General features: G+C 39.0%; 1 protein-coding gene across 1 annotated transcript in view; it reads right to left on the bottom strand.

Annotated features, from left to right (window-relative positions):
• The window catches only part of Mtbp (MDM2 binding protein), a 66,789-nt gene extending 38,862 nt beyond the window's left edge, over positions 1 to 27,927 (bottom strand). The window contains exons 1-11 of the mRNA XM_048457132.3: positions 27,656 to 27,927; positions 26,800 to 26,880; positions 22,325 to 22,398; positions 21,963 to 22,114; positions 20,309 to 20,367; positions 18,659 to 18,803; positions 17,593 to 17,710; positions 15,568 to 15,702; positions 13,978 to 14,072; positions 12,417 to 12,489; positions 8,267 to 8,384 (exon numbers count right to left, since the gene is read on the bottom strand). Coding sequence (XP_048313089.3) covers positions 8,267 to 8,384; positions 12,417 to 12,489; positions 13,978 to 14,072; positions 15,568 to 15,702; positions 17,593 to 17,710; positions 18,659 to 18,803; positions 20,309 to 20,367; positions 21,963 to 22,114; positions 22,325 to 22,398; positions 26,800 to 26,880; positions 27,656 to 27,773 — 1,168 coding nt within the window. The 5' untranslated portion in view covers positions 27,774 to 27,927. The remainder of the gene's footprint in view (positions 1 to 8,266; positions 8,385 to 12,416; positions 12,490 to 13,977; positions 14,073 to 15,567; positions 15,703 to 17,592; positions 17,711 to 18,658; positions 18,804 to 20,308; positions 20,368 to 21,962; positions 22,115 to 22,324; positions 22,399 to 26,799; positions 26,881 to 27,655) is intronic.
• Between the last annotated feature and the right edge of the window lie 16 nt (positions 27,928 to 27,943).

Below are 27,943 nucleotides of genomic sequence, written 5' to 3'. Positions count from 1 at the left end.
AACCACACATCTCATGAGAGGGTAATGATAGTGAACATAGTATATATATATATTATACTGATACACATACACATATGCAAAAAACACTGAAATAAAATCACTACAATAATTTTATCAAAGCAAGTCAAATCCCACACATATGATCTGTAAGTGCTTACTCCTAAACAAGATATGTACCACATAATTTTTGCAATTACATTACAACAAAGACACCATTTCTATCCATAAACAGTTCTTCTAGAAATGAACTTACATTATGGTAATTAGAAAAGAAACACAAGATTCTACCAAAAGACAGAGTGACCTTAATTCGTGGTTCAAGCTGTACATGTCTCTCGCCTACGTTCTGTGTGTGTATTAGCCTGGAACTTTGCGAGCCCTGTAAACACTGAATTCTGCAATGACAGCACCTTAACTTTCCTCCAAAGAAAAATATTGACTTTAACAACTCCCAACACAACTGCAGTCACTAAAAACATGCTGTCTCAGACTGTTGGCAGGTGCTAATTGAAGACTTACTTAATAACCCTCACGTAAACTCCGCAGGAAGCACCAGACTTACAATTAGCAGTTCTTTAGTTCTGATCACCCTTCCTAAAGAAGGGAGGGGAACGTAGTATAAAAAACAATCTCTATTTCTGAAGGCTGTATTTTCTCAACCAATGAAACAATGTTTGCCTTGCACGCTCCTTCACCAAGACATAAAAGCATTTTCGATGTGACACACAAAAAAATGGGAAACTACCAAGGGTCAATTGCATCAAATTTTACAAATTAACATAAACCATAGTGAAGGTATATTCTATGATTAGAAATTCATTAACAAAAAAAATTACCATTCTTCTGGTGTTAGACTTCAAACCCAGGCCTAGTACGTGCTAGGAAAGCGCTCCTCCACTTAGCTCCATTTTCAGATTTCTATTGCAATAAAATGAGGCCACCATCTTATGTCAGTAAGTTTCTTAGTGGGTCTTAAAACCTCCAAACACTCATATTTTGTTCAAAGTTCAACAATTCAAAAATAAAATTAATCCAATATAAAGGAAAACAATATTTCATATGAATATAAGCAAAAATAAAAACATCTCAGACAGCTGGGTAGAACATACTGACAAACTAAGATATCCTGACATATTGACAATTATTTATATATTATCTTTAAGAAAGGAAAAACAATATAAAACAGTTCTTTTAATAGTCATGCCAAGTTCAAGACCAGCCTGATCTACAAAGTATATTCCAGGATGACCAGGGCCACACAGAGAAACCGTGCCTTGAAAAAAAAAAAACAAATAAAAAAATGATCATGCCAAGTAAATATCAACATACAACCTAGACTTCATTGTAGGCATCTTAGGAAGCTATACTCTTTATAACAATGATATTGCTTAGTTATAAAATCAAATTTGAAATAGTTCATAGGGCCAAGTAGAGGGCCACAAATACATGCCTGAGATCACTTATACACACACAAAAGGAAAAAAAAAAAGTACTAACTTTACATTCTTAAAGCACCTTCCAACTTCCAATCACACACAGCCAACACTGATCCCTCACTGTACCCCACCCCCAACTAAGCTTTGAACAAGTTAGCAAACACTTTAGCTGTGAATAAGACTGTTCAAGAAAATACCAGTGGCTCAGTTATAGAAACAATCTTACCTGATAGCTGTATTTACAACTGTATGCAGTCTCCTACTGTGGTGATTACAAAACAAGGATTTACAAATTCTATCAGCCATTTCAAATAAGTAACATCAGGTTCATAAGCTAAATATATTTCCTTTCCATTACAACACTTACAACATACGATTTGAAACAACAATGAATAGAAAATGTATTCAGAGGCTATCCCAGGGCCCCCAATTATGAACAATGACTTCCTTATTGTTATATAGGCAGAGGAAACATGATAACTCCTGCAAAACAGGCAAAGAATATTGCAGAGCTTACAAAATGTTTATCCTCGATCCCTGTGAGACTCAAGTTTGAGACCTATTTACTACTCTGGAACTGTTATCTTTCTTCGGGAAAAGGTTGAAGTCCTGAAACTCAACTTCTCCATTCTCACTCTGTCCTGGAACACTTGAGAGATTCTCTTCAGTAACTGATTTTCCAGCTGGGGCTGAAGCGCGCAACATGGGGGGAGATGTATGCAACATGGGGGAGACGTATGTAATATGGGGAGATGTATGCAACATGGGGCGATGTATGTAACAAGGGGAGACGTATTTATGTAACATGGGGAGATGTATGCAACATGAGGGAGACGTATGTAACATGGGGGTGTGTGTGTAACATGGGGAGACATATGCAACATGGGGAGACGTATGTAATATAGGGAGATGTATGCAACATGGGGATGATGTATGTAACAAGGGGAGACATATTTATGTAACATGGGGAGATGTATGCAACATGAGGGAGACGTATGTAACATGGGGGGTGTGTAACATGGGGAGACATATGCAACATGGGGAGACGTACGTAACTCGGGGGAGACATATGTGAATCAGCCCAGGTGCTTCCATTAGCACACCTGTCCAGGGACACTGAACTGTTCTCGGGTGTAGCTGGTGCTAGGAATCACGGGACTAGAAAGAAGAACAAAGCCCTACATTTACTTCTAAGGGGACTCAGTGAGCCTTACAAACAAGCAAACAACAAAAAGCCCTCTGAGCGTGGTAACAGCAGGGGCTGGTAATCTGACCATTGTGGGTCTCCTCTCTTCCCATCCACCACCTCTTCCCTACTAATCTCTTCTCCATATTTGATGGTTTTTTTGTTTTGTTTTGTTTTTTTGTCCCTCTGGGTTTAGCCAGAGTCACCTGTATGGCCTACAAATTAGAACAATTCACTGGAACCCGATGAGTTTATACAGCTGAAGGCAGTGGCTCCCCATCTCCCAGAGTCCATCAGTGGCCAAAGTTCGTCAGCAAGGGTAGGGTTCAATCATCCTGCCTCCCCACACAGGACTGAATAGTTAGGGCTTGTCTTGTGCAAGCCACGCACACTCACAAACTGCCGTGAGTTTGTGGCCACACGAGTTACACTAGGTCTACAGGCTTTCTCTTTCTTTCTCTCTTTCATCTCTACATTCTTTCTCTTTTTTTCCATGACTTTCCCTGCCATGGCGAGGGCAGTAAGTGGATCAATAAGGGCTAAGTCCTGACCCATTACTGGTTCTCTTAGGCAGCCATGAGTTCTCCATTAAGCCCTGATCACTGAAAACAGATGCTTCTCTAAGGCTGAGAGTAGCCTTTATGTCTATGTCTATTTTTTTATATATCATTTGCTCAGAAATCTTATGTGAAAATATATACCCATTTCTCCTTGGTAGATAGCTAGGAATGGAATGATTGAACTGTATGATTAAGTATAAGTTTAATCTCAAAATGTTCTATTTAGCATCTCCCTCCCCAGCAAAAATGTGTGAATTTTGCTACATCCTCAACACGGGATACTCATGGGTTTCAGTAACAGCCATTCTAATCAGTGTCCTCTAGCATCACGTTCTGTTGTCATTTGCATGTCTCAAAAGACTAATGATGCTGAGCAGCCTTTCATGGGCTTTCGCCATCCACACGTCTTCAGCACTGGTATATTATTCGAGACTTAGCCACTTGTTCACTGGGCCATCTTTCTGAGTTGCAAGGATCTGTCCCGGCTCAGACATGATTGGAGTTATTTCCTCTTCGTGCATGTTTATTTTTTAATATTCTTAAATGTTTTTCAAAACATACAGACTTTGAATTTTGATACATTTATTTTTCCAATGCGTTTTTAGGCAAAGTGTGTACAAATATTAAACAGTTTAAATTCTTAAATTTGGATGTTATCCATTTTAAGATAATTTTTACTTAAAGTAAATGTCTATGAACTCAGGTTGTATAAGATTTTTACTTATTTATTTATTGGGGGGGCGCACGTGTGTACAGGTGTGTGAAGGCCAAAAGTTGACATCAGGCATCTTTCTTGATTGATCTCCACTTTATATATTGAGACAGGGTCTCTTACCAAGCCTGCAGCTTGCCACACGCATATACACTGGCACAGACATAGATACATAATTACAAACACAGGTTAAAAAACCTATTTTCTAATTTCCTTAATCCTTAAGACCCTTAGGAGCATGCTTACTTCCAAATGCTTCAGGGAGTCCTCAGATTTTTGCTGCTGGTTTCTAACTTAATTCCACAGACTCAAGAACACAGCAGATACTAATTCAACCTTCCAATTTACCACTATTTCATTATGCAGCACATATCATGACCCATCCCAAAGAAGGTTCCTGACTGAAAGAATATCTTGTCTCTTCCACTACAATTTATTTAAAATTTACTGTTTCTCATGATGGAAAAGATTTGTAAGTCAGTTATGTGCTGTCATTTTGACCTTATCCCTTTGAGTCCACTATTTTGAAGCATGTTTGTCATGTGACATAAATGTGAGGAAGGCACGTGTGTCCCCACGTGAAGACGTGTCAGCAGTCTCTATTAGTCTACCACCTTTAAAAGGCTACTGGGCTTTTCAGTAATAAAAAGACTTTTTCATGCAAAGTACTTACTGTCTTTTCCTTTTCAAGAGAATTCCAGCTTTGCATAAATGAAGTAACACAAATATATAATTGTTGAAATTATCAAACATCTCAAATTCTAAAATAATTAGACACTATTTTATTTTGCTAGCTAAGAATGAATGACTTCCATAAATGTCAAGTGAGAAATACAAAAGGCCACGCTGTAAAAATCCCTTTCAGCAGAATCTCCGGCAAAGGAGACTGTGGAGGCCTTTAGACAAGATCATGATTTCTAGATATCCAAATTCTGTCATTGCAACAAAGATAGATGTGCTCGTAAAAAAAATCACTTTCCAATATTCCAAAAATCAAAGACAATAAATGCAATGTACATAACACAGAGTAGGTCTCTAACACTGACAGATAACAATTTTTATCTCATCTCTATGACAAGATGATGATCACTGGATTTTTTAAACAGTTTTATGACATGCCTGCATGAAAACCCGAGCACTTTTCATTACCCAGCTGCCCTTTCATGTGAATTGTATACAAAGAAATTTCTTCCCAGACACACAGGGTTGACAATTTCCTCAGTTTGTAAAAGTCCTTCCCAGTTTTCTCCATAGCATGGTTTTCGAGCACTTTGCTTACTATCTTTTAGAAGCGTTTCTGCCACTAGACTTTAAAGCGCATTTCAAACTGAGTTTGAAATCCTAGTTCCCACCACAGGGATCTGCTGCGACTTAAATAAGAACTTTTCATCTATAAAAGCAACTGCATCTGTAGTTTAAATAAAAACATGCATGTGCTTTACAAGGAAAGAAATCTGAGGAACTGAAAACAACTGAGACACGGACTTTGGCTCATGGCTCATGGGTGAGTCCAGGTTCATTTTGTCATTGTTGAGACAGCAGTTATTACTATCTGGAAATACATAACCCACTTACAATCTAACAAATATTTCTAAGTACCTGTGTGTATCAACCAGATTTACAATATTAAAAACCAGTTTACAATATTAAACAGCGGGAAGCAGCAAGGAGAACCCACACAGCTGCAAAGGCCAGTATGTTCAAGAGTCTGCTGGCGATTGTCAGTGTGATGGCAGAACTGGTCCTGACTGAGAAAACAGCTTAGGAGAAAAGGCCTGAAAACATTAAGACACTTAACTAGGGGACAATTTGGGGTTGAGAACTACAATGTGAACTTCAAGACTTTGTTTAATGTGGGTCAAGCATGTAAACAGTCCTAATAAACCACAGATTAAAATGTCTGTTGAAAATTTGAACAATGTATACACAAATGTGTATGAATGATGAACGCACATATTGAGGGGTTCTTTTTAGCACAAATAATATCTAATCAATGCACAGCTTGCTTTTTTCACACAGTGTCCCCAGGATTGTCCCACTCAACTCTTACTAAACACAAAGCTATATGAGGACGTACAATTACTTCTCAACACTTCTTTTCTCGCAACAGCATGAAAACAGTGAGTGGAATACAAAGTGTGTCTCCTTCAGCAGCAATCCCCAAATTACTGCACTGTGTCTGGTGGACTGTACCCCACTCCATGTCTAGGTGAATAAACCAAAGAACGTTTGACTGGATGGATGGATGGATGGATGAATTAATTAATTAAAATGACTGACAAAGTCACAAAGAAATACAACCAGGAAGGTGTTTTGGGAAATAGGATAAGCTTTAATCTAGAGCCTTCGAGAACAATGATGAAGAAACACAGTTATGGTTTGGGAATGGCCTGAAGAGTTAACGAGGGCCGTTGAGAGAAGCCACTGTTAGTGATGTAAGTGGAGGGAAGGAAGTTCCCAGATCCAGAAGTTACTGAAATAATCAAATTTGCCTCCCTCTCTCCACACAAAACTTGGCTTCTCTGCTTTGTCAATATCATAAGTAACAAATGTCCCCTTCAGGAAGGGTCATAGCTAGGAAAGACGTTAATCAGCTATCCTCTTAAATTTTGCTCTGTTTCTTAGATTAAAAGAAAAACTCCTGCAAGGAGCAAGTTTAATCAGTGCTAATGACCTGGACTAATCAGTAATCACCAACCTGCAAACAGTGTCCTGTGATCTATGTCATATGATTATTCACAAGTTTCCACTGTTCATCCCTAATCTCAAGAGGCAGTGATTCTAAAAAATGAAATCAAACTACAAGGTATTTTCTTAGTTACAATAAAAATCACGTGGAAAACAAACAAACAAATCCTTGTCAATTCTCGGCCATCAACCTACCTTAGAATTAGGAACTTCAACTTAGAGACTTCTTAAAGTTGTACAAAGTTACAAGGCAAAAACAAGCAGTGAGGAGCTGCCCAGGACAGACTCAGTTTATTTAAGGAATGCAAATGCTCTCTATATATCACTAGTCACAGACACACAAAGTGCTGAGAAACACAGTATGCAGCATGAGGGAAACCTGACTATACCACTGCTCTGTAAATCGGATTTTGTAGTCACAGCTGTACCCCTTCCCCATGAGCAGTTGAAACAGTTAAACCCGCACTTACTCATGCCCGAGCACTGTGCAACAGGCTCCAATAATAACGTGAACCGTGGAGGTCTCCAGAAACACCACGGCCAGCAGACTAACGAGCCATGAAGACAAGAAGGAAGTCCGGTTTTGCACGACTCAGTAGCTGGAATTGGTTCAAGCTTCTACGGTTTGACACTTGGCCGTTTTTTTTAGGTATATTTATGTATAGCACAATTTGGAAAAATAGTTTTCTGGTGATAATTAACTCAGTCCCATGTACACAATAAAGCTTAAAAAATGATTACACTGACACTCTTTGTAAAGCGTATGTGACCGTTTTCATAAAGATGGGTCTGTAGATGGAGTATATGTGACCTCTTAGGGGTCTGGGGGAAGATCCAGTGTGGTCTCAGTCATACAGACAGAACAAAGGTCACCAGGCTGTTAACCACCCCTGCTCCCAGCCCTCTGGGTGGGAAACAGATGTACATCTCTTTCTATAAAGAGACAACCCGGTAATATTCCTGGTTTTCCTAGTGCTTATCTGTGGGCACAAGGACCTCTGTGCCCTCTACATTGAACACCCTAGATTACTAGAGGTTAAAGTGCTAGGGGGCAAGCCCCAGAACAAGTGACAGGCGGAGACAGAACTCACACCAAGGCTCTGTCAGTTACCTGCTCTCTAAGTTTTCTAAGCCCCGACACTTTTATCTGTAACATGAGACATGTACATAACCAATGTACAGAGTTATTATTAAAGCCATATTGCTTGGGCTGAAGAGACGGCTCAGATATATAGCACTGGCTATTCTCCCAGAGGTCAAGAGTTCAATGCCCAGCAACTACCTGGCAGCTTACAACTGACTATAATGAGATCTGATGCCCTCTTCTGGCATGCAGGCATGTGTGCAGACAGAACACTATATACATAATAAATAAATCTTTTCTTTAAAAAGTCATATTGCTAAAACACCTAGGATGCTGTGTGGTCTAAGCAACCTGTTAAATAATTAAGTTCTAGTGTCTTCGGAAAATTGTACATACAGGCTCATATAATAAATGAACCATTTTATTTTCACCTATTTTGTGTCTAAGCATTCAATATTCAATATAAGTAGCTACCTAATTAACGCGAGTTCTGCCTTTGGAGTACTGCCTTTCTTAATGGACATGGTTAGAGGTACTAAACAGTAACTTCCAATAAAGATATTATGTACCAATAAAACAACTGAAAGACTTAGTACTTACCACTGATTGTCTTGGGCCTCTTAGCCATGTATTCCTTCCACTTTCTTGAAGCCAGTTGGTTGGGAGGTGGGATGAGTCCGTTACTAACCGTACACGGCAGCACGAAAAGAGCACCGACCTGAGGGAAGAACACAGTACCCACTGACTGACCGCAGACTGAAATCCGCCGTTGACGAATGTCACATTTCACACATTTAACACTCACTGAGTATGGCTCTCAAGGACGTCGCTGCAAAATCTAAGACCCCCCCCAGGCCCTTCCCCCACAAAAGAGAGAAGCAAAAAAGCAAAATAGAAAGACAGATCCAAAATTATATTATTATCTTCTCTTTTCTACTAAGGTCATCAGTTCTGAAAACTCTGATGGTCAGGGTTGACTGACAACTAGACAAGATTTAGAGCCGCATAAGAAGCAAGCCTCTCTCTGGGCACACCTGTAAGAAGCTATTTGGATTAGGCTAGCAGCAGGCCTGTGAGGGATTATCTTAATTAGGTTAAAGAAGTAGAAAGACCTTCCCTAAAAGTGGGTGGCATCACTTGGGTCCAGGACTGCATGTAGTGGGCAAGCATTCTGGGCACACACAATCATTCTTCTCTCGTGCCTTACTCTAGATGTAATATGGCCTGGCACCTCAAGCTTCCCATCATGATAGACTGTATCCTTGAATTGTGAGCTGAACCCTTCCTCAAGGTGTGTTTGCAAGGGTATTTACCATAGCAACAGGAAATGTAACTAAGACATTTTGTTATTCCTATTTTCGGAACATTTAGGTTGTTGGTATGATGTCTTTGTTCATCTACAAAACCACGAGGAACTAACTGTGAGACCTAGTACCAAAAATGTATGGTGCCATAACTTTAGAAACGTTAACTGTATTGATTATTTTTGTGGCTTAAAAATCACAATACATCCAAGGGCAAAAAAGAAGCTTTCATTCCCAGAAATAAAAGATTTAATGCTAGCAGGTAAGATGCAGTGGTAACAAATCAGACCCTCTCCCAAAACACACAGCAGCTTCCAGCTGATTTATAAGCAAATTCAACTTCGTATTTGTATTCTCAAGGCTAAGCATCCAGATGTTGATTAAATATTTGCTCAAAAGAATCACTATAATGTATTTATCTAAATTCTCAGTTTGATTAAGGACTAAATAAAACAAATTACAACTTGGAAGTTATATCGCCAATTTTAGAAATGTAGTTACATCAGCCAGCACATTCCAATAAAGGACATTAATTTTAAAAAACTCCAGAGAAATTTAGGCAACGCATTAGTCAAATATCTTAAACCTAATGAAAATCTGTTTTTAATTGCCCAATGTAAATGGATTAGCTGCATGAATACGTCACAAGGAATTAGCATCTTACAATGTTAGTTCTGTTGCTATTTATTATTTTTACTTATGCATTCTTAATTACAGATAAAAAAAATTAAGGAAAAATGTTTTCATTATTATAGAGAAAGTTTTTCTAAAAGTATCTATTATGCAAATATTAGCAATTAGAAGTATAGCTATTTAGCAACAGAAAATAATCATAAATATAAAAGACAAATCTAATTCTCTGAATATTAGAACTTAGTTCTTTCATAAATAAGACATCATTGTGCAAAATGTAGACTACGGGAGAAGAGTCACCACGGCTGGAAGGTGGGAAAGGTGAACATGCCAGGGAAGTTCTCACTCACAGCTAGCTGTCTATCGAGGCTTCTAGACATAACATATGTACTAAGTCATGACCTACTGCCGTGGCCCCATTTTTGAGACAGCCTAATTGTGATTAAACATTTGCAACAAATATTTAAAACAAAGATGAAAACATATATCCCTTAATCTCCCAAGTTTTCATTTTCTATAATAAACATGTCAGTTGTTTACACTGGATCCTAACAGACTTGGATCTGACCATTTATTCTCACCCACATGCTAACCCTCAGACAACTTCCTGAGACTTGAGTTGGGTTACTCTGTGACTCACAAAGGCTAGAAGCACATTTCAAACCTCACTTTCAAATCTTGATCTGCTCTTTGCACCAGGTCCTCTTTAACGAGCAATCACTACTGAAATCAGACTTCAAACTTTGTAAACTCCCTTAAAAACAGATTTCCTAACCAATTTCTTAGATTTCCTAATAGCCTTGTATACTCTATGAAGAAAGGCTTCCCTGCAAGGTCTGCTAATCAAGGAGAGAGACAGACGGATGAGAGACTAAACCAAGATCTTTCCTGATGTTCACACAGATTACTACATCTTAGGCACCGAAGAAGGGTCTTGTCTACCTGCTGTCTTTAATATCTGAACAAGCATCTGACACACTGTAGGACAAAGGTTTTTTTGATAAACAACAACAATAAAACAAACAAGAGTCCAATAACAACAAAGCATATTATGAAAATGTCACAATAAAATCCATCTCTTATACACTAAAGAAAAGCGTTTTAGTAAAATTAATTTTTTTTTAAAAAGCGTTACATATACAGCACTCAACTTCAAGGAAGAAGCAGCTCTTCATTACTTTTTCAAGAAAATGTAAAGAAAATTTATAACCCAATAAATAGCTTCAAATTCAGAGCTTTATTGTGTAAGTCACAGAACACCTGTGCTAGCTAGTTTTATGTCAACTCGACACAAATTGGATTTATCAGAGAGGAGGGAGTCTTAATTGAAAAAATGCCTCCATGAGATCTGGCTATAAGATACTTTCTTAGCGACCACTGGAGAAGGGTCCGGCACATGGTCAGTGGTGCCATCCCTGGGCTGGTAATCCTGGGTTCTATATGAAAGCAGGCTGAAGCAGGCGGCCATGGGGAAGCAAGCCCATAAGCAGCTCCCCTCCATGGCCTCTGCAACAGTTCCTGCCTCCAGCTTCCTGCCCTGTCCGCGTTCCCGTCCTGACTTCTTTTAGTGGTGGATCAAAGTGTGACCCAGATAAACCCCTTCCCTCCCCAACTTGATTTTGGTCACGGTGTTTGATGACAGCGGCAGTACCCTAACTAGGACAGCGCCACCCCACAGCTGCATGCAGAGGAAGGCCTCACACACGCCTCACCTGTGCACCACACGCTGACGATTTACAGTCATGGTCCCAAAACCAAGCTTAAAACAAAATGGCTGCACGTGAGATACTAGATAACTTCATTCCCTTCTGGCTTAAGCATGACCTTCGATAACTAGATAGACTCGGGATTATTTTATATCTGATCTAAACAAATCACAGTCACATGTGTAAGTCTGGCTTGACATTATCAAAGGCTAGGACATCAAAAACACTCTGTCATATAATCTAAACACTATTAAATGTACAGGGAAATGGGACTGAAATCTCCCAAATCCTTGGGGATCATATAGGAAGGCATCTTACAACCAAAATCTCATTACTTTACAGTATGTGTCAGTTTTCTAAGGGAATTCCAAGCACGGTCTAACTATAACAGCATGGGGAAATGGCTAAATTGCATTAATCACTATTTCCTCTCAGGAGCATCTGCTAACAGGCTGGTCCTGAAGGAGCAAGAAATGCTCCATAAAGCAGTCAGTATTTTATCCTTTCAAAATCATTCCTATAGAAATGCAACAGTTGACAAAATCTCTACAAGGAAATAAAAACTTTTGTGTTTTCTTCTTTAAAATGATACAGGACTTTAGATACAGTGTTCTACTTAGGATTCTGTATTTTTACAGCTTTAAAAACATGTCCAAAAGACATCAAATATATCATATGATATTCGCATGTAACTATTAAAAGAGATACAAATCTCTTAGGAAGAACTGGAATATAGAGGTAATTTTTAACAATATAACCATCCAATGATGTTTTAAGTCATTTCATCTCAACCTCTGCTATGAAAGGACAACACAGGCGTACAAATAGCGTCCCAGAGCTGGAATGAGATATCACCAAAGACGAAATTAATGATGCATTCTAAAATTTGAAATAACTCTTAAAATCATTGCTCATAAGGTTTATTTCTGAAAATCTCCTATAAAATCAAATGTCACTTTGTCTACAAAACACTTGAGCAATATTTTAACATAAATTACTGCCAAAGGCATGTTATGCTAAAGAAACCAAATTTGAGCAAGAGTTATAGTTACTTTTTTATCATGTCCTTAAGGATTAAAAAACAAATTCAAAAAAAATCTTGTATACCTTGCCACACAGAGAAGAGAGCTGCTCCAACAGCAGCATGGAATTCTGCCTCGTGCAGTTTCGGGTCACCTCTCTGTACTAGGGAGTTAAAGAATCAGAGAACAGTAACCGGGAAATAACTCGACTTGGAAAAACAAGTTTGATTATTTCACTCTCCCATAATTCACTGAAAACCATTCATTAAGCTTAAATATAAAAATTACCAATTAGTCTTTCCCTTGCACATTATTTTCTTGATTATTAGTCCTGATTATCATTACTCTAAACTATAAAAACAAGAAATAAGTAAAAAATCATGCATTAAAAAAAATTCAAGAATGCTAGGTTGGTGCTGTGCTTCAAACCAGCAATTATGTAATAGAAAATGTCTGTCCTGGGCTGGTCAGGCGTGGCTCTAGGGGTACAGGAGCCCATGCCTTCCCCAACCCACATGGTGGAAGGAGAGAGGCGACCCCTACTTACTGTCCTCTGACCTACACACAAGTGCTCCACTCCCAAAACACATTTTGAATATTCCAGATACATATGGTGGCATTTCCATTTACTCATGTACAGAAAGATGTTATCAGCCAACTGGTGTTCATACATTAATCATATGGATCCCAAGAGAGTCATCTGAGCAAGTCTGATGGGTGTAGAAATTACTCTGGATTTTCCAAAAAGTCCTAACATTCCCCTCTGACGCTCATAAGCAACAAAGATCCAAACTGGGGGGAAGCCTTGTGCCTATTCTAGAAGCATTAACATAGTACTTGAGGCATGGGGAAGGGATGAGGGGATAAATTACTTTTTTTAAAAAAACATGACCAGGAAAAACATATTGAACTATCTTAGGGCATGATCCTACATCTAAATGCAGATCATAGAAATGGCTTACTGTGTGCTTTTTTGATTTTTCTTTTTCTTTTCTTTTTTTTTTTTTTTTTAGGACAAGTAGATTCTTGCAAGTGAGATCTTTTAGAAACCCAACTTTGGAATTGGGAGAAAAGTGTGGCTCTCACTGAAGCAGGAGAAGCCAAAAGTCATGGCTACACACTATGATCCTTCTTTCTGCTCTGTGCTGCATCAAGAAAATAACACAAGTCACTGAGAGACTCCAGAAAAAGTAAAGTTATTTATAAAAGACATTTAGAACAAAATAAAAGAATTCAAGACAGAAGACCAATAAAATATACATGTGGGTATATCAAGAAAGTGATGGGAAAGGCAGATTCAACTAAAGCCGTACTGTGCAGCATAACTCCACCAGAGAAGCCAGGTCCGGTCACCTCCGTGTGACTTCCATAATCCTGCCCACAGCAAGCGATCCACAAGGAAAGAAAAGCTGATTGCCTAAGGGGAAAGGCAGGAGAGGAGAATGTGGAGAGAGCAGGAACTCCCTTTCCCAGGAACCCCAAGGGTAGGGGGAGGAGTTTCCACCTGGGCATGAGCATTAACCCATGAATACAACGGAAGGCAAACAAATGCAAAAGCTCCCAGTTTACCTGCTGGTACCAATTCTACTCCACCCTACCGGACCCAGAGAAAGTAAAATAAAATGAACATGGCAGCAAAAGGATACAACTCGAATTCGATGTCAGACATGTAACAGGAGGGAAGGTCTGATAATTTTATCATCTGCACAAACTCTAACGCAGGACCATAATAATGGAAAACCTGGAAAAGAAATTCAAATAGTATAATATGTTAAACCCAGTAAATGAAATGAAAGCAAATAAATTAGCGATTTTTAATTTAAAAGCCTCACAGGAAGCACAAAGAAAACACAGCCAAAGAAAAAACAATTTTAGTTTTCCCACCCCATCTCTTTCTCCCCACCCCCTAGGCATGCATGTAATGATTTAAATAAGATGTCCCCTAAAGTCTAGGCATTTGAAGACTTGGTTCCCCAGTGGCTGGCTCTGTTTGTGGAGGCTAAAGAGGTGTAGCTTGCTGGATGAGTTATGTCACTAGAGAAGGGATTTTTCTTTGCTCTCTTTGCTTCGTGCTTATGGTTGAAGATGAGAGAGCCCTTGGCTTCCTGCTACCACTGCCATGCCTTTGCTTCCTAGCCCTCTGGAACCATAAGCCCAAATAAACTGTTTCTTCAATAAGTTGCCTTGGTCATGGTGTTTTATCACAACAATACAAAAGTAACTAATACAGGGTAGGAATATTTATCCTAATTAATTTTACTTTAATTCATTGAAAAGGCTGGACCTGAACATTATTCTCAATAGACGCAAAGAAAAAGAATGATTAAAGATAGATTACTACATTTAACCATTACACTGCCAAAGAAGAGACTGTGAAGTCACTAAGTCTTCTAAGTATAAGGTTTAGAAAAGAAATGAAAACTCTGTGAAATACAGACATGGTAGGTTGCTTACAGTAAGTAACTGTAGACAATATTGGGAAATGAATTCACAGCAGAAAGGACATCCTTTTCTCTATTGCCCTTTCATCAGGAAATATTAAGCATCATCTGACATCCTATCACTTCAAGATCTATGTATTTTACACACTTAAGTTGGGTATTTTCAAATAGATGTCATAAGTGCTCGTAAAGGACCTCCTCGTCTGTTTGTTTTACAATATTGAAAAAAAACTAGCTGCATTCTTCTAATTATTACGTCTTATAACTGCTTGCATTTAAAGAATAAATCTATAAAGATATGAGAAGAGAACGGGCATGTCTAATACCACACATCAAGCCTTTACCAGGTCAGCATCAGATGCTAATCTCGATATTACCTTATTTCATTTCCATAGTAACTTTGCAAGGTGGCATCGCTCTCATTTCACAAATGAGCTGTCAGTCTAGCCAAGGGCGTATCTAATCTCCAGCAGGTGACAGAGTCCAGTTCCAAACAGGCCTATCTAACTTCAACCTTCATCTAACTTTCAGCATTTAGCCATCTCGCTTTTCGTTGATCTTAAAGGGGTCAGAGAATAAACTCCAATTCCAGTCAAATTCAAGCCTATACCCCATTTAAAGAAAGAAGAATGCAGTACTCATCACACAAAGCACTCAATTATAAGAGTTAGATGAGCTATACCAGTGAACACATCATGCATATTATTCAAATAATCATAAGATTCAAATGTATTTTATAAAACAGAACTGCACAAAAGGATGATAGCAGGTAAAATTAAATGTATATACACATACCTTAGGCAGAACATTCTTATCCTTTGATGGCACTATCTTTTTGGCAAGAAAGCAGGTATTTAAATTATGCATACTAATACTCGTAGGTGTAACTCCCTTTAAACAAAATTCGGGAAAACTAATTTCAAATCCAAACTGAAAAGAAAGCAAGAGAACTCAGTTACAGGTGTTATCTGTAAAGACTGATATATTATATTAGAATGAAAGTATTGAGAAGAAACTGACCTTACTCTAAATATAAACTATACGAATAGGAACTTTTTTTTTTTGATACATAGGCTTCAAGAATAGTTCTTCCTATTGGTACATATCACTCTCTTAATTGATATCAACTTTTCATAAAAAAAAACTTGCAGTGATCCTTGGTTAGTCAGCAACAGTATGCTAACTGTTTCATGCAGCCCACAGGACCAAGCACCGTCCTTGGTACACATTCAATGCCTGGCTGAATACTAGTCTGTAAATTACATCCAGACAGAAGTTGTCTGTATACGTAGTACAGTGCCTCACAGCATTTACCTCCATTGCATATGGGTGATGAGAAATGCTGTTACCATAGAAGTCGTGACAGTAAGGATGGGACAACACGGACTTCCTGTGTCATTGTCTTGCACCCTAAATAATATAACTCAAATAAACTCTATGAATTATTACTATCACCCTGTCTTTGAGAAAAACACAACTATGGTACCAAGGTGTCATTCAAAGTTGAAACCAAGTCAGGATTTGAATGCAGGTATTAACACTCAAGAGTCCCTGAGAACGACCGCTGGCGGAGAGCAATGGAGCGACACCAGGTTTTATAAATTAATGAGTGCTTAATTTCATACTAAAGGAATAACAGAGTCAATGGTCGGCCTACATGCAAGCCAAAAGCAATGCTCCTGCTCATATGGCCAACTCTTCCACTTTGGCTGAATATTGGTTTATTTATTTATTTATTTATTTATTTATTCCTAATAACACCATTTGCAGAGATGATTTCCTTAAAAACTGAATTTTCCTAAAACTAGGAGGGTCACTATGTTAATCTAGACAGACTAGGCACATTATTCCTATTGTTTTATAGGATGTTTCTTTAAGTCAATACAAAAGATAAATGGGGAGAAAAAGTACAAAAAAATAAAACAAAAGACCAATGGGAATGCAAGAGCCCACTCATGATGGCACACTATTCCAGAATTAAGAAACTGTCTTAACTTTCCTATCTAAAAAACTGACATATATAATATGAACACATTAGTATAAACAAAGTAGAAATAACTGGGAGCTGGAGAGATGGCTCAGAGGTTAAGAGCACTGCCTGCTCTTCCAAAGGTCCTGAGTTCAATTCCCAGCAACCACATGGTGGCTCACAGCCATCTGTAATGAGAACTGGTGCCCTCTTCTGGCCTGCAGGCATACACATAGACAGAGTACTAAGAATACTGTATGCATAATAAATAAATAAATCTTTAAAAAAAAAAAGAAATAACTTAGAAAAACCACCAATACTCATCTCAGAAATTTAGAACTAAAAAAATCTAAGTGACAATTTCCATCACAGAGTTGACATATCCAGAGTCTAGTAAAACTTTTACAATAAGTGGTTTGTACATGGCAGAGATCACCTAAGAATACTACTATAGGTGACTGCTCCCAATACTTTTTCTGGTGGATAACATTGGCAAAAAAATTAAAGGACTTGGTTTAACAATATGAACTTGGCTAGTGTCCAATACTGTTTTCAAAAAGCCACACTATAGAACAGTAATACCTAAAACATAATCACAGTGACAGCTGATACTATAATTAAAATCAAATAAAATTAAAGATTCAGTTAAGAGTAGAACAAGTCACAGATAATATGCAGCTTATGGGCCACCGTCAGGAGCAGATGCGCTGTTGTGATCGTTGTAGAAAACCCCACTTGGTGTCAATGTAGAACACCTTCCCGAGGGACACTGGTGTTGATGTCAGCTGTACTGGAAACCAAGTCGAAAGGCCTACTTTGCTGTAGGCGGTGAAAGCCAGAAGCCTGTTTACCTTTCTTTCCCGTATATGAATCTCTCCCCTCCACAGTTCCCTTGAGTCAATGGCATTTCTGAACTCCTCAAAAGGTACAATCTTAGCTGAAAGGTAGTCTGCAATTTTCTGACAATTACTGTTAAAAAAACAAACAAAAAACCAATTTGACAATTAAACGATGGTAATTCCATTTTTCTTATTTTTAATGGTTACATTTTCGCTACAGCCTAAGAGGGGTTAATGCAATTTTATATTAATACTAATTACCCAATAAGTCAGTCTCTGAGGAAGGGCTGCCGTAGTCCCACAAATTCAGAGCCATCTTCCTTACTATGTAAACAGAAACCTTCCTGCTACTGCCAGCTTAACTGTGTCAGATGTACACACAGACTCGATGTCATTCCCTCGGATTCAAATACAGAACTGCCGAATGTTCCTCCATGGGCTTTATGAACTCCAGGGCATCACTTGATCATGGGCGATGCTGACTGTTAGCATCCTACTCTGCCTGTACTTCCACGCGGGAAGCTAGTGCGTTCTCACTTTCTAAACTCAGCAGCAATCGACTGCTCTGCCTGGCTTAGTCAGAATTCTACTAAGTGCTTTATTTGTGAAATTTTAAAAAAAAAATCATGAGGTTCATAAATTCAGTTTGAGTACTAACTTTGGAATCAAAACCAGAATGCATAATTGACCTCTACTAATGTGTCATAAATACAACTGTGTGTATTTATTTCTACCTTGGCATATACCACAGAAAGCAGACAGAACAGGACAAATCCAGCCTAATGGTCACCCTGGTGCTCACTGGGTATCAAAAGCCTGCTTGAAAGTACACAGTGAATTTGGCGAACCAATGCTCAGTACTGACTATACATCAGCACTGATAGGATTTATCAAACATGTAAACATTAGGAAATATGAAAGGAGGAAAATCTAGGTTTCAGAAAAGGTGCAATTCTCTAATCACTGTGCCACAGAAAACATTACCTCATCACATTAAAGTAGTTTTCAAACACTCAGTCTATTGAAAACCTGGCAGCAGATCTGAGCAGAACAATGACATATGACCACAGGTGCTTACATGTCACAGTGATCTCCTGCTATGGTAACCTTTGCTGCATGCCATTCCTTCAGATGCTTCAGTGCCCCTACAGCAGGCAGCCACTCTTTTAATTTAGGAGGCTCTTTGTCAGAAGGCAATAGTATTATGTCTATCATTGCTCTGCCTAGAGAAAAGAAAACCAGAATTTTTCAAAGATGTTAGATCTAAAGTGGCTTAGACGGTGCTCTGAACAACTGAATTTTAAGCATATTCAGAAGCTAAAGGAGTATTTCAAAACAATACACATCTTCAGGAGCTCCAAATTTGTAAGTACTCATCATTTGAGTTCACGCCATATTATCTGGAAATAGCTAGCACATGGTAGAAAGCAATGAACGATATCGTGATTGCTTGCCGATCCTCCAGCAGTAGTTAATTATATGCATTGCTCTGGAGATCATCAATGCTATTGTACTCAACAGGGGAAAAAACCTGTGCAATTTCATTATATTTTCCTACATTTAATTTTGTTATCCAAAAGGGAATGAATGAGTATAAAATTGCAATGCTCGAATAAATCATTTCTTTTAGAGGACAATAAAACATTACGTATAACCAATTATACTAGCATCATTAGATTCTGAGAAAGGTTTACTTCATACCAGTTTAAATTACACAAAGTTATGCATTTATTGAAGGATCAGAAAAATTAAAATGAAAGTGAAAACAAATGAAAATTTGCAAAGGCATTTGACAAAAACAGCAACTATATAATATTTTAGTACGTATTTTACTAAAAGAAATCTAATGGGTTGGGGAGTAGCTTAGCATGTACAAGGCTCTGGGTTCAATCCTTGGATGAAAAACTTATAAAAATGTTTATTTGGGAAAACATTCTGTTGTTTTCTCTCTAAAGTATGTGTATGTTTGTCTGCATGAATGCTGAGTGGATGACTGGCACTTATAGAAGGGGGCGTTGGATTTCCTGGAACCAGAGTTATAGATGGCTGTAATTTTCCACGAGGGTGCTGGGAACTGAACCCAGGTCCTCTACAAGAGCAGCCTGTGCCATTAACCATTGAGTGATCTCAACAAAGCCCTTGGTTGTTTTCCATACAGGACTCTGTAGTAAAAATGGGCTTTCAATACCAGCTCCTTGAATATAAGACTTTTCCTATGTGTAAGCTCCTTTATAAATACCTACTTTACATACCACTGTATAGTCAGTCCCTAGGATGATATATCACATATTTACAGACATCAAACATATGGTCAATAAATGATATTCAATAATAAAAACATTCATAAAAAAACTGTAAAAGTATTTGTGATTACAAACTGTGCCAAATTTTACCAATGACTGAGTAATACAAAGAAAAGTACATTAGGACAAAAAAGTTTTAAGAATAATTATCATGTAGTATTAAATAAAATATGCTTCCCATTTTAGAAACAAAAAATGGTTCCTATAAAAAATACTTATCAAGAAGCCTTGTTCTACTGCACAACATTCCATTTGGTGATGTGTATGCTAACTGCACCATAAAAAAATGTTATCCAAACTACCTAGGTTAAAGAAGCTATTTTTTTCCCAGAATTTACAGGATTAATGTTCCACAGAATACACTGAATTTCACTCATTCATATAAAGTAGAAAACACAAATGATCAAAAACAGTTATTGCATTACCAGGAGCTGGAAGCTTGTCTGATAACTGATGTAAACTTTCTGCTGATTCTTCATATAGGCTACAATAAAAGAATTGCTTTAGAGAAAAATACCCTACACAGATGTGCATACACACACACACACACACACACACACACACACACATATGTATAAACACACACACAAACCATATAATCAAAAAGACAAGAATGATCTGTGTGCCACATGGCCACATACAGCAGCCACATTGCCTTCTTTTAGTCTGTTGACAAACCCATGTGCCATTAAGATTAGTATTTTTCCTTTAAACAAGTGTCCTAAAATCATGTTAACTATGTGTTAAAGCTAGACTTCAGCCTGCAAGCACAGTTCTTACCCACAACTGTGCCAAAAACCAAACAGAACCGATGATAACAATAAGGGGAACAAAGCCCTAATTTATATTTTATATACTCAATATAAATAATAGACCAAGCACTTTTCTAATCTCCAAAGTAAGCCAGCATTAGGTTTTAATAAAGGACACTGCTTTTTTCAAAGTTACTTCTAAGCCTTCACAAAAAATAGGGAATTTTGGTCACATTTCCTAAAAGCATATAAATTTTATGCATATGGTGAAATTTTGTTCTCAGAATAACTTATTATACCAGATCAGAGTATTTAAATCCTTTTTCAAGAGGTGATAATTGTCTAAAACAAAAACCTTAAAGCATCCTGTGCTAAACTATAGTTTTCAGGCTCCCTCTTGTGGAAATAAGGCCACATGCAAAACTACCGGATAGTTTCTTCATTGATAAAATATGAATTGATAAGATCTTTTTAAGGATCAATGGTGCCATCTTAGAAAGTCACCTAAAAGACCTGCCACATTTGATGAATGAGTAAACAGAGAACCAGATGAGCTAAGTCCCCGCCTTTGCCTCATATACCCAGAGTACTTTCCAAACTCCTGCTAATTCCACAGTTCTTCCCTCTTCTGCGCTGCCTTCACTAACAGTGAATGATAAACCAGAAGTCAGGAAGAAGGAAGGAAGGAGCCTATGCAAGTGATAGGTATGCTATGAATACTAAAATAAAGCCAAAGCATTTCCTGTCACACTACAAAGGCTGAACTGAAAGGGCTTAACAATGAGTCAAAAACGGAATATCTCAGGAAGTGATTGTCATAACTTAGCACCTGGACTGCTTTCACATTCTAACAAGAGTCAAGAAGCTTACATGTGAAGTCAGTCCCATGGACACTCCTCAGAAATTCTGTGGACCACAAACAGTAACAGAAATGTCGAAGAGGCATATAAATTGGGGGGGGGTGTTCCTACATTTCAGCCACAGAGAACAAAAGAACAATGTGCTTGGGTCTGAGTGCTAGCTGCTAGCACTAATTAATTCCTCTAGTCCAGCTACCACAGGAGCAGGCAGGATTGAGCTTCAAGAAAAGACCATGCCAGAGCACACAGCACCCTAACGGTTGCGCAGGTGAAAATGACGTTTTCAGATACTGAGTAGATGACAGGGCTAAACTGCCTAGTGCCTTCCAAAAATGAAGTATTAAATATTGCAGTTGGTTAAAATTCCCCTACTATGATTGCTAAGACATTCCATCTTTTCTCTTCTGTCTCAAGACGCCTGGCCAGTGTGGACTATCTGAAGGCAACACACAAGCACTGACGCATACTCGGCCAAGGACAGGGATTCCCGGCTGTTGCTGTCATCCTCTTCCAAGCTCTCGACGGCACTCTGACATTCTTCTAGGTTTGCCTGAAGAACATCTTCTATTTTATCTTTGTCCACATCGAAATGTATCTCTTGCCAGTCAGAACTACAAAACTAACAGAAGATGGTGGTAAGTAGAGGAGGCATGGAGTCATTTATAGCACAGGCTTTAGAAATAGCATTACAATATTATATTATACAATATTGTACAGCGCAAGCTATACAAATAACTATCACAAAATCAACAAATCAAAAAGTGACATTCAACAAAGTAGATTCATGGAACTCTTCCTAGAAGGAAAGGCCTGCTCTAACAGCCATTACCTGATAAAACCCGCATATGGCTTGCACTGCAAAGAACCACTTCCTGGGATGAGGTGTGCCGCCCACTGAACAAGCTTGAAAAGAAATCACACTTATTAGAAGAAGGGCAGACATAAAAAAGCAGTCATCATAATAAATCATTGCTTAGAGAATTACACAATTCTGAAACAATCTATACTTTTCCAAGTTATGTACTTTTTTACATGTGTATCTCTGGTAAAAATTCAATCTTTCAATCTCTTTAAAGAACAAAAATGCAAGTTTGCATTAATTCATCATAATACAAAACCCACATTACTTTATCATCACTTAAAATCTACGAGAATGTTAAGAAAACACACAACTACTTGACTATGGCTGGGTCACACAAAACCAGGTAGGCTACGAGGTACAAACAAATCCTTCTTCAAAGACCACGCAAGGGGGCTGGAGAGATGGCTCAGAGAGGTTAAGAGCATTGTCTGTTAAGAGCATTGCCTGCTCTTCCAAAGGTCCTGAGTTCAATTTCCGGCAACCACATGGTGGCTCACAACCATCTGTAATGAGGTCTGGTGCCCTCTTCTGGCCTGCAGGCATACACACAGACAGAATATTGTATACATAATAAATAAATAAATATATATATTTAAAAAAAAAAAAAAAAAAAAAGACCACGCAGGCTTAGTTCTGTCCGGCCACAGGCAGATGTTCTACTTGGGAAATGCAATAGTATAAAAATAATAATAAAATAAAACAAACAGCAACAAAAACACCTCGAAGGTCACCCTGGAGCATATCTCAGAGGAGCCAAAGGGAATGAGAGCTCTGTAGAGAAACCGGACTCAAGGCTGGGAGGGGAAATGTGAAGCATGCGCTTAACTTGGGGGAGCGAGGAGAAGCATGAATGTCAGATGCAACTTTCCTCCAGACAGCTCGGCAGAATACTATTCTCCTCACTGGAAGCCATCTAGTAATAAGTCCTCACAGGAAATAGACCACTCTGCTTGCCCCACTTTTAGGTCTTCCTTCACTCCTTCCTGCCAAAATGGAAGAGGACCTTCCCACACAAGGTTAGCCCTCAAAATAATCCAGCCCAGGCACTCCAAACCATCGCCCTCACCACTGAAAACCACAGTGCTATTTCTCAAAGCGGCACTTCCCAATGGAGTCCCAGCTGCCCGTGTCCAGCAACTGCTGCGTCCCTTTCTTCGATTTCTTCACAAAGTCCCTGAAAATGCTGCCTGTCCATGACCACCTCCTCCTCATCAGCTTTGCCATGTCCTTCAAAGGCAGTGCAGCAGGCTTCTTTGTTTCTAAAATGCCACTGACGCTATGCTCAGAGTCACCAATAGCTGACTGTATTAAATTCTTAATTCTCAGTTTTGTGGTTTTGTGGATATTTATTTTCTCATCATACGAGAGAGAGAGAGAGAGAGAGAGAGAGAGAGAGAGAGAGAGAAAACACATTCCCTAAATCACTTGGATCTGTCGCACTGATTTTTCTGTCTCCTCCTTCACAGTCTCTTAAAGTTGGTGTTCTCTGAATCCTGGGAATCTTTTGAGTTTCTTTGTCTTGCCATCATCTACAAACAACCTCATTTATCTCCGGGCCTCCATTTACATGTGGACGATCAGATATCTACACCTCCAGCACCACTCTCCTGCAGTTCGAGATACAGACATATCTGTTCAATTTTTACACAATATCTGACTTCAATATCTGACTAGGCAACTATCCACATATTCTAAACAAGTTATCACACTTACGAATATGTTTCCATCTTAGTAAATGCCGCCATCACGTTTATTCCAGACTTCTAATGCCATTTATGACTCCTTTCTCCTAACCTAAGCCAACTCAACATTAAGTCAGGTAGTCTCCCTCCAATTCCCTTCAGATCCACCCACGTCCGTCAGGCTGTCTGCCTCCCCTCACCCTCCTGCTGGTCTGCTATTACTCAATAGCTGTAACTTTCTCTACTGTGTCCGCGACAACTAGAGCGCTTCAGAAGCAGATCTGGAGGTTGGGCTCCCAGAGAAAGCACCTGCCATGCAACTGGGAGGATTGTGCAGCTCAGATCCCTGCCCCCCAGAACCCACAGAAAAGCCTGCCAGGCAGGTGTGGCACACACCAATAATCCCAACACTTGAGAGGTAGAGAAGGGAGATCCTTAGGTCACATACATATGAGAACAAGCACACACACACAAACACAAACACACACACACACACACACACGTATACCCTATACCCACATCTATTTAAAAGAAGGAAGAAGAAGAAGATGATGATGATGATGATCTCATCTTACCTGAATTAAAACCTTTAATGGCTGTTGACTACAATTAGGAAGAAGTCCAAATACACTGAAATTATTTACAAAGATGTCTGCATAATTCCACCAACCTAGCTTGTCAGTACACAAACCATTATCAAACGAAAATGTGTACCCTGCCAGTGACTGATCACGTTACCACTTTCACAGTTTGCCAACTTGTCACTGAACATTTACCATTCAATTTATACAGAGACAGCAAGGGATTCTAGACTTTGTTTCCTCCTGGTCTCCTGCTGTAAAGTCATGTAGTCTTTTTCAGTGGATAACTAGAAAAGGTAAGTAATGAGAAAGATAAAGGACAGCAAGAAACCGAAATTGCTAGTGCTGAAAGAGCTACTCAAATCTATATAAGTAGAGTTCTAGTCTACTCATATAGATTAAAGGCGTGATGGTGCACGCCTTCAAGCCCAGCCTTGGGAGGCAGAGGCAGATGGATCTCTGTGAGTTCAAGGCCAGCCTGGTCTACAGAGTGAGTTCCAGGACAGCCAGAGCTACACAGAGAAACCCTGTTCAAGAAACAAAACAAAACTAGAGCTCTAGATCAGTTCCTGTGTCAAGTGTGATAAAAAGGATAAGGGTGTCTGTCCCCAGGAAGATGATGCCAGCAAAATCTTTCACATTGATGGGATGGGGGGAATCTCACAACACTGGGAGCCGAAGCTAGGGTGTGAGTCACCAAATCCCTGAAAAGACACTAAACCCATGTAAGTTATACGACAACAAAGTGGGAAGTGCCGACTGACTCTTTTCAATAAAGTTTTTACAAAGAAATAAAGTGCTTTAACCACAGTGGGTCTCATGTTTTAGCGTACACCACACAGAGTAACAGAGTAAAGACTACCTTTACTACTTCACTTTCTTAAATATTTAAAAGCAATCAGTGTCTTAACTTTATTTAAAATTACATTATGCATGTGTAGACATGTGTGTCATAGATCTGTGTGGAGATGAGGAAACAATTGGCAGACGGCTCTCTCCTCCATGATTCCTGGGGAGCAAACTCAGGTCATCAAGCACATCAGCAAGTGACTCTACCCACCGAGCCATCTCAAAGGCCCCCAACAGAGCTTTTATTAGCTTTGATAGAGAGGATTACAAGTCATGGAACAACTGTAATATCTAATTGGGTACTGTATTAAGATGGTCATGTATGATTTCAGCATGCAGTCGCTTGCAGAGTTCTGCATTACTATGCAAAAGGAGAGTCTTATAAAAAAAAAAAACTCTGCCCGTACAAGCATACTTTTATGAGACTGTCTAGAATGCTCCCAAGATCTCTTGTACATATACCTTTGAAGCAGGAATGGGGGACATTTTTCCTGCTATAATAGTAGCACTGTCTACACTTTACCAGCTGAAGAAACTATTAGAACTTGGACAACAGGCTAGTGCCGCACATACTAGAAAGCATTCCTCAGTGGTGAGAGTTGTCCCCAGAGACTGGAGGTTCTCTCATTAGGAAAGGAAAAGAGCAGATCATAGCTATCAGTTAGGACATTCTTCCCGGCATCTACAGACATTTACTTCAGCTTTTAGGATTTGGTCTGTTCTCATATTTCCATTTGCTGAGCCTTTAAGGGCCATTATCAGAGAGAGAAGAAGCAAAAGAAAAGAAAATGATCAAAGCCAATAAATGTGTTTGTAAAATACCAGTAGAGTTAAAGAAAGGAAAGATTCTTTCAAAAAACTGAAATAATTTCAAAAAGACAAAGCAGTGAGAACTGAGAAGAGCACTATCTTTAGCAAATACAAAGTTGTTTTGTCTTTTAGAGAATCAGTAAAAATGGACAGAAGAAAACAAACCACAAATAAGTGGTAAAGGCAGAGTGGGAGCTTTAATAATGTGTCTCTACTCAAGGCAAGAACCTCTGCACAACCCTATCCTATATCTAACTAAAGATGGGGGGAGGATCATGAAAAAAGCAAAACTCAAATTGGGAGTCCATACTAACATTTGTAACAACTTACAACATTCAAATATCAGGAAGAAATGGTAAGGTGGTTGACTATTTCCTTAAGATTGCACCATATCTCTGTGCCTTACTCAAAGTTAACAGGATTTCTTATTTATACTCCTAAATTATCAGACTAACTGATTTCCAATAAAATGCTGTGTCAGATAGGCGGAGGGAGGCATTTGTAATACGGTTATTCTTACCAGGAAATGTACTATCATCTGGATGGATGGAATCGTTGATGCTTCTCTTCAAGAGGTGATAAATACTGGATGCTGTCAAGTCTGTAAAAGCAAGGGCCTAAGTCAGTCACCTAACTCAGAGGGCTCAAGAGTTAGCATAATCTAGGTCTGTTTCAATTTCAGTATCAGAGAATCTGAAGGCCCGTATGTTGGATACAGAATACATGTGGTTCAAGACGCTACTCAAGTGCAGATAAAATAAATTTGAGCAAGCTGAGAAAATAGTCAAAGCTCCTGATTCGTACAAGGCTAGTCGTTAACAAAAAAATCAAAACTTTCTTCCAAAAGAACCAGACATATTTCTTCCTCAAAATGTCTGCTTGATCAAAACAAGGAAAATGCAACAGAGACTAAACAGAGCTATCAAAAAAAACAAATGCAATAGAAAGCAGCTAAAATCGTTTAAATGTTGTCATTAAAAAAAAAGTGTGTCTTCTCCGTAAAATGTAACCGACATCTGCAGAGTCTATCGGGCTTTTTTTTTCCTGTATTCTCTTCAAGATGGAACACTGAGGTATGCGTACTTTCTAAATGCATACCTTTCCAGAAAGCAGAACTTCGATTACAATATCACCAGGGGATTCAACCAGGTAAACATTCAACGTGCCAAGCCCTGGGGGCACTGAAATCCAATACCCACAATTTTATATATTTTCCATTTAAATAAGACTGTTCGGTTCTTACTAAAACTTCTTTAGAGAGGTGTATCTTCCTGGGACCTTTTGACCTATGCTCCTCCCCGTGGGACCTCACCATAAACTCAAGTCCCTTCGCCTGCCTGCGGGTCTTTCCCGCCTCTTCCCAGCCCAGAGCTTACGAGGCTGTTTCTCGCTGCTCTCCAGGGACGCCGCCTCAGTCCCGGGTTGGCTCTCCCCACCGGCCACCGATCGAAACTTTCCTTCCCTCCAGGTGACGAGCAGCAAGTACCGATCCATTTTCTTCGCGCTCAGACTCAAGTTTTAGCTCTCAAAAGAGCCGCGCGCAACGCGCACTTCCGGTTTCCTGCCGCTTAGGTTGGCCGGGAATAATGTCCTAGATCGTGTTTTTCGCCGATCATTTTCGGAAATGATTCTCTTAGTAGCCACACTCTTTGCTCCTTCCGTAA

This window comes from Myodes glareolus, chromosome 19 (assembly GCF_982192425.1).
Source record: "Myodes glareolus chromosome 19, mMyoGla1.1, whole genome shotgun sequence".
In the NCBI taxonomy this organism is placed as follows: Eukaryota; Metazoa; Chordata; class Mammalia; order Rodentia; family Cricetidae; genus Myodes; species Myodes glareolus.
This window is presented reverse-complemented; position numbering and strand designations above follow the sequence as displayed.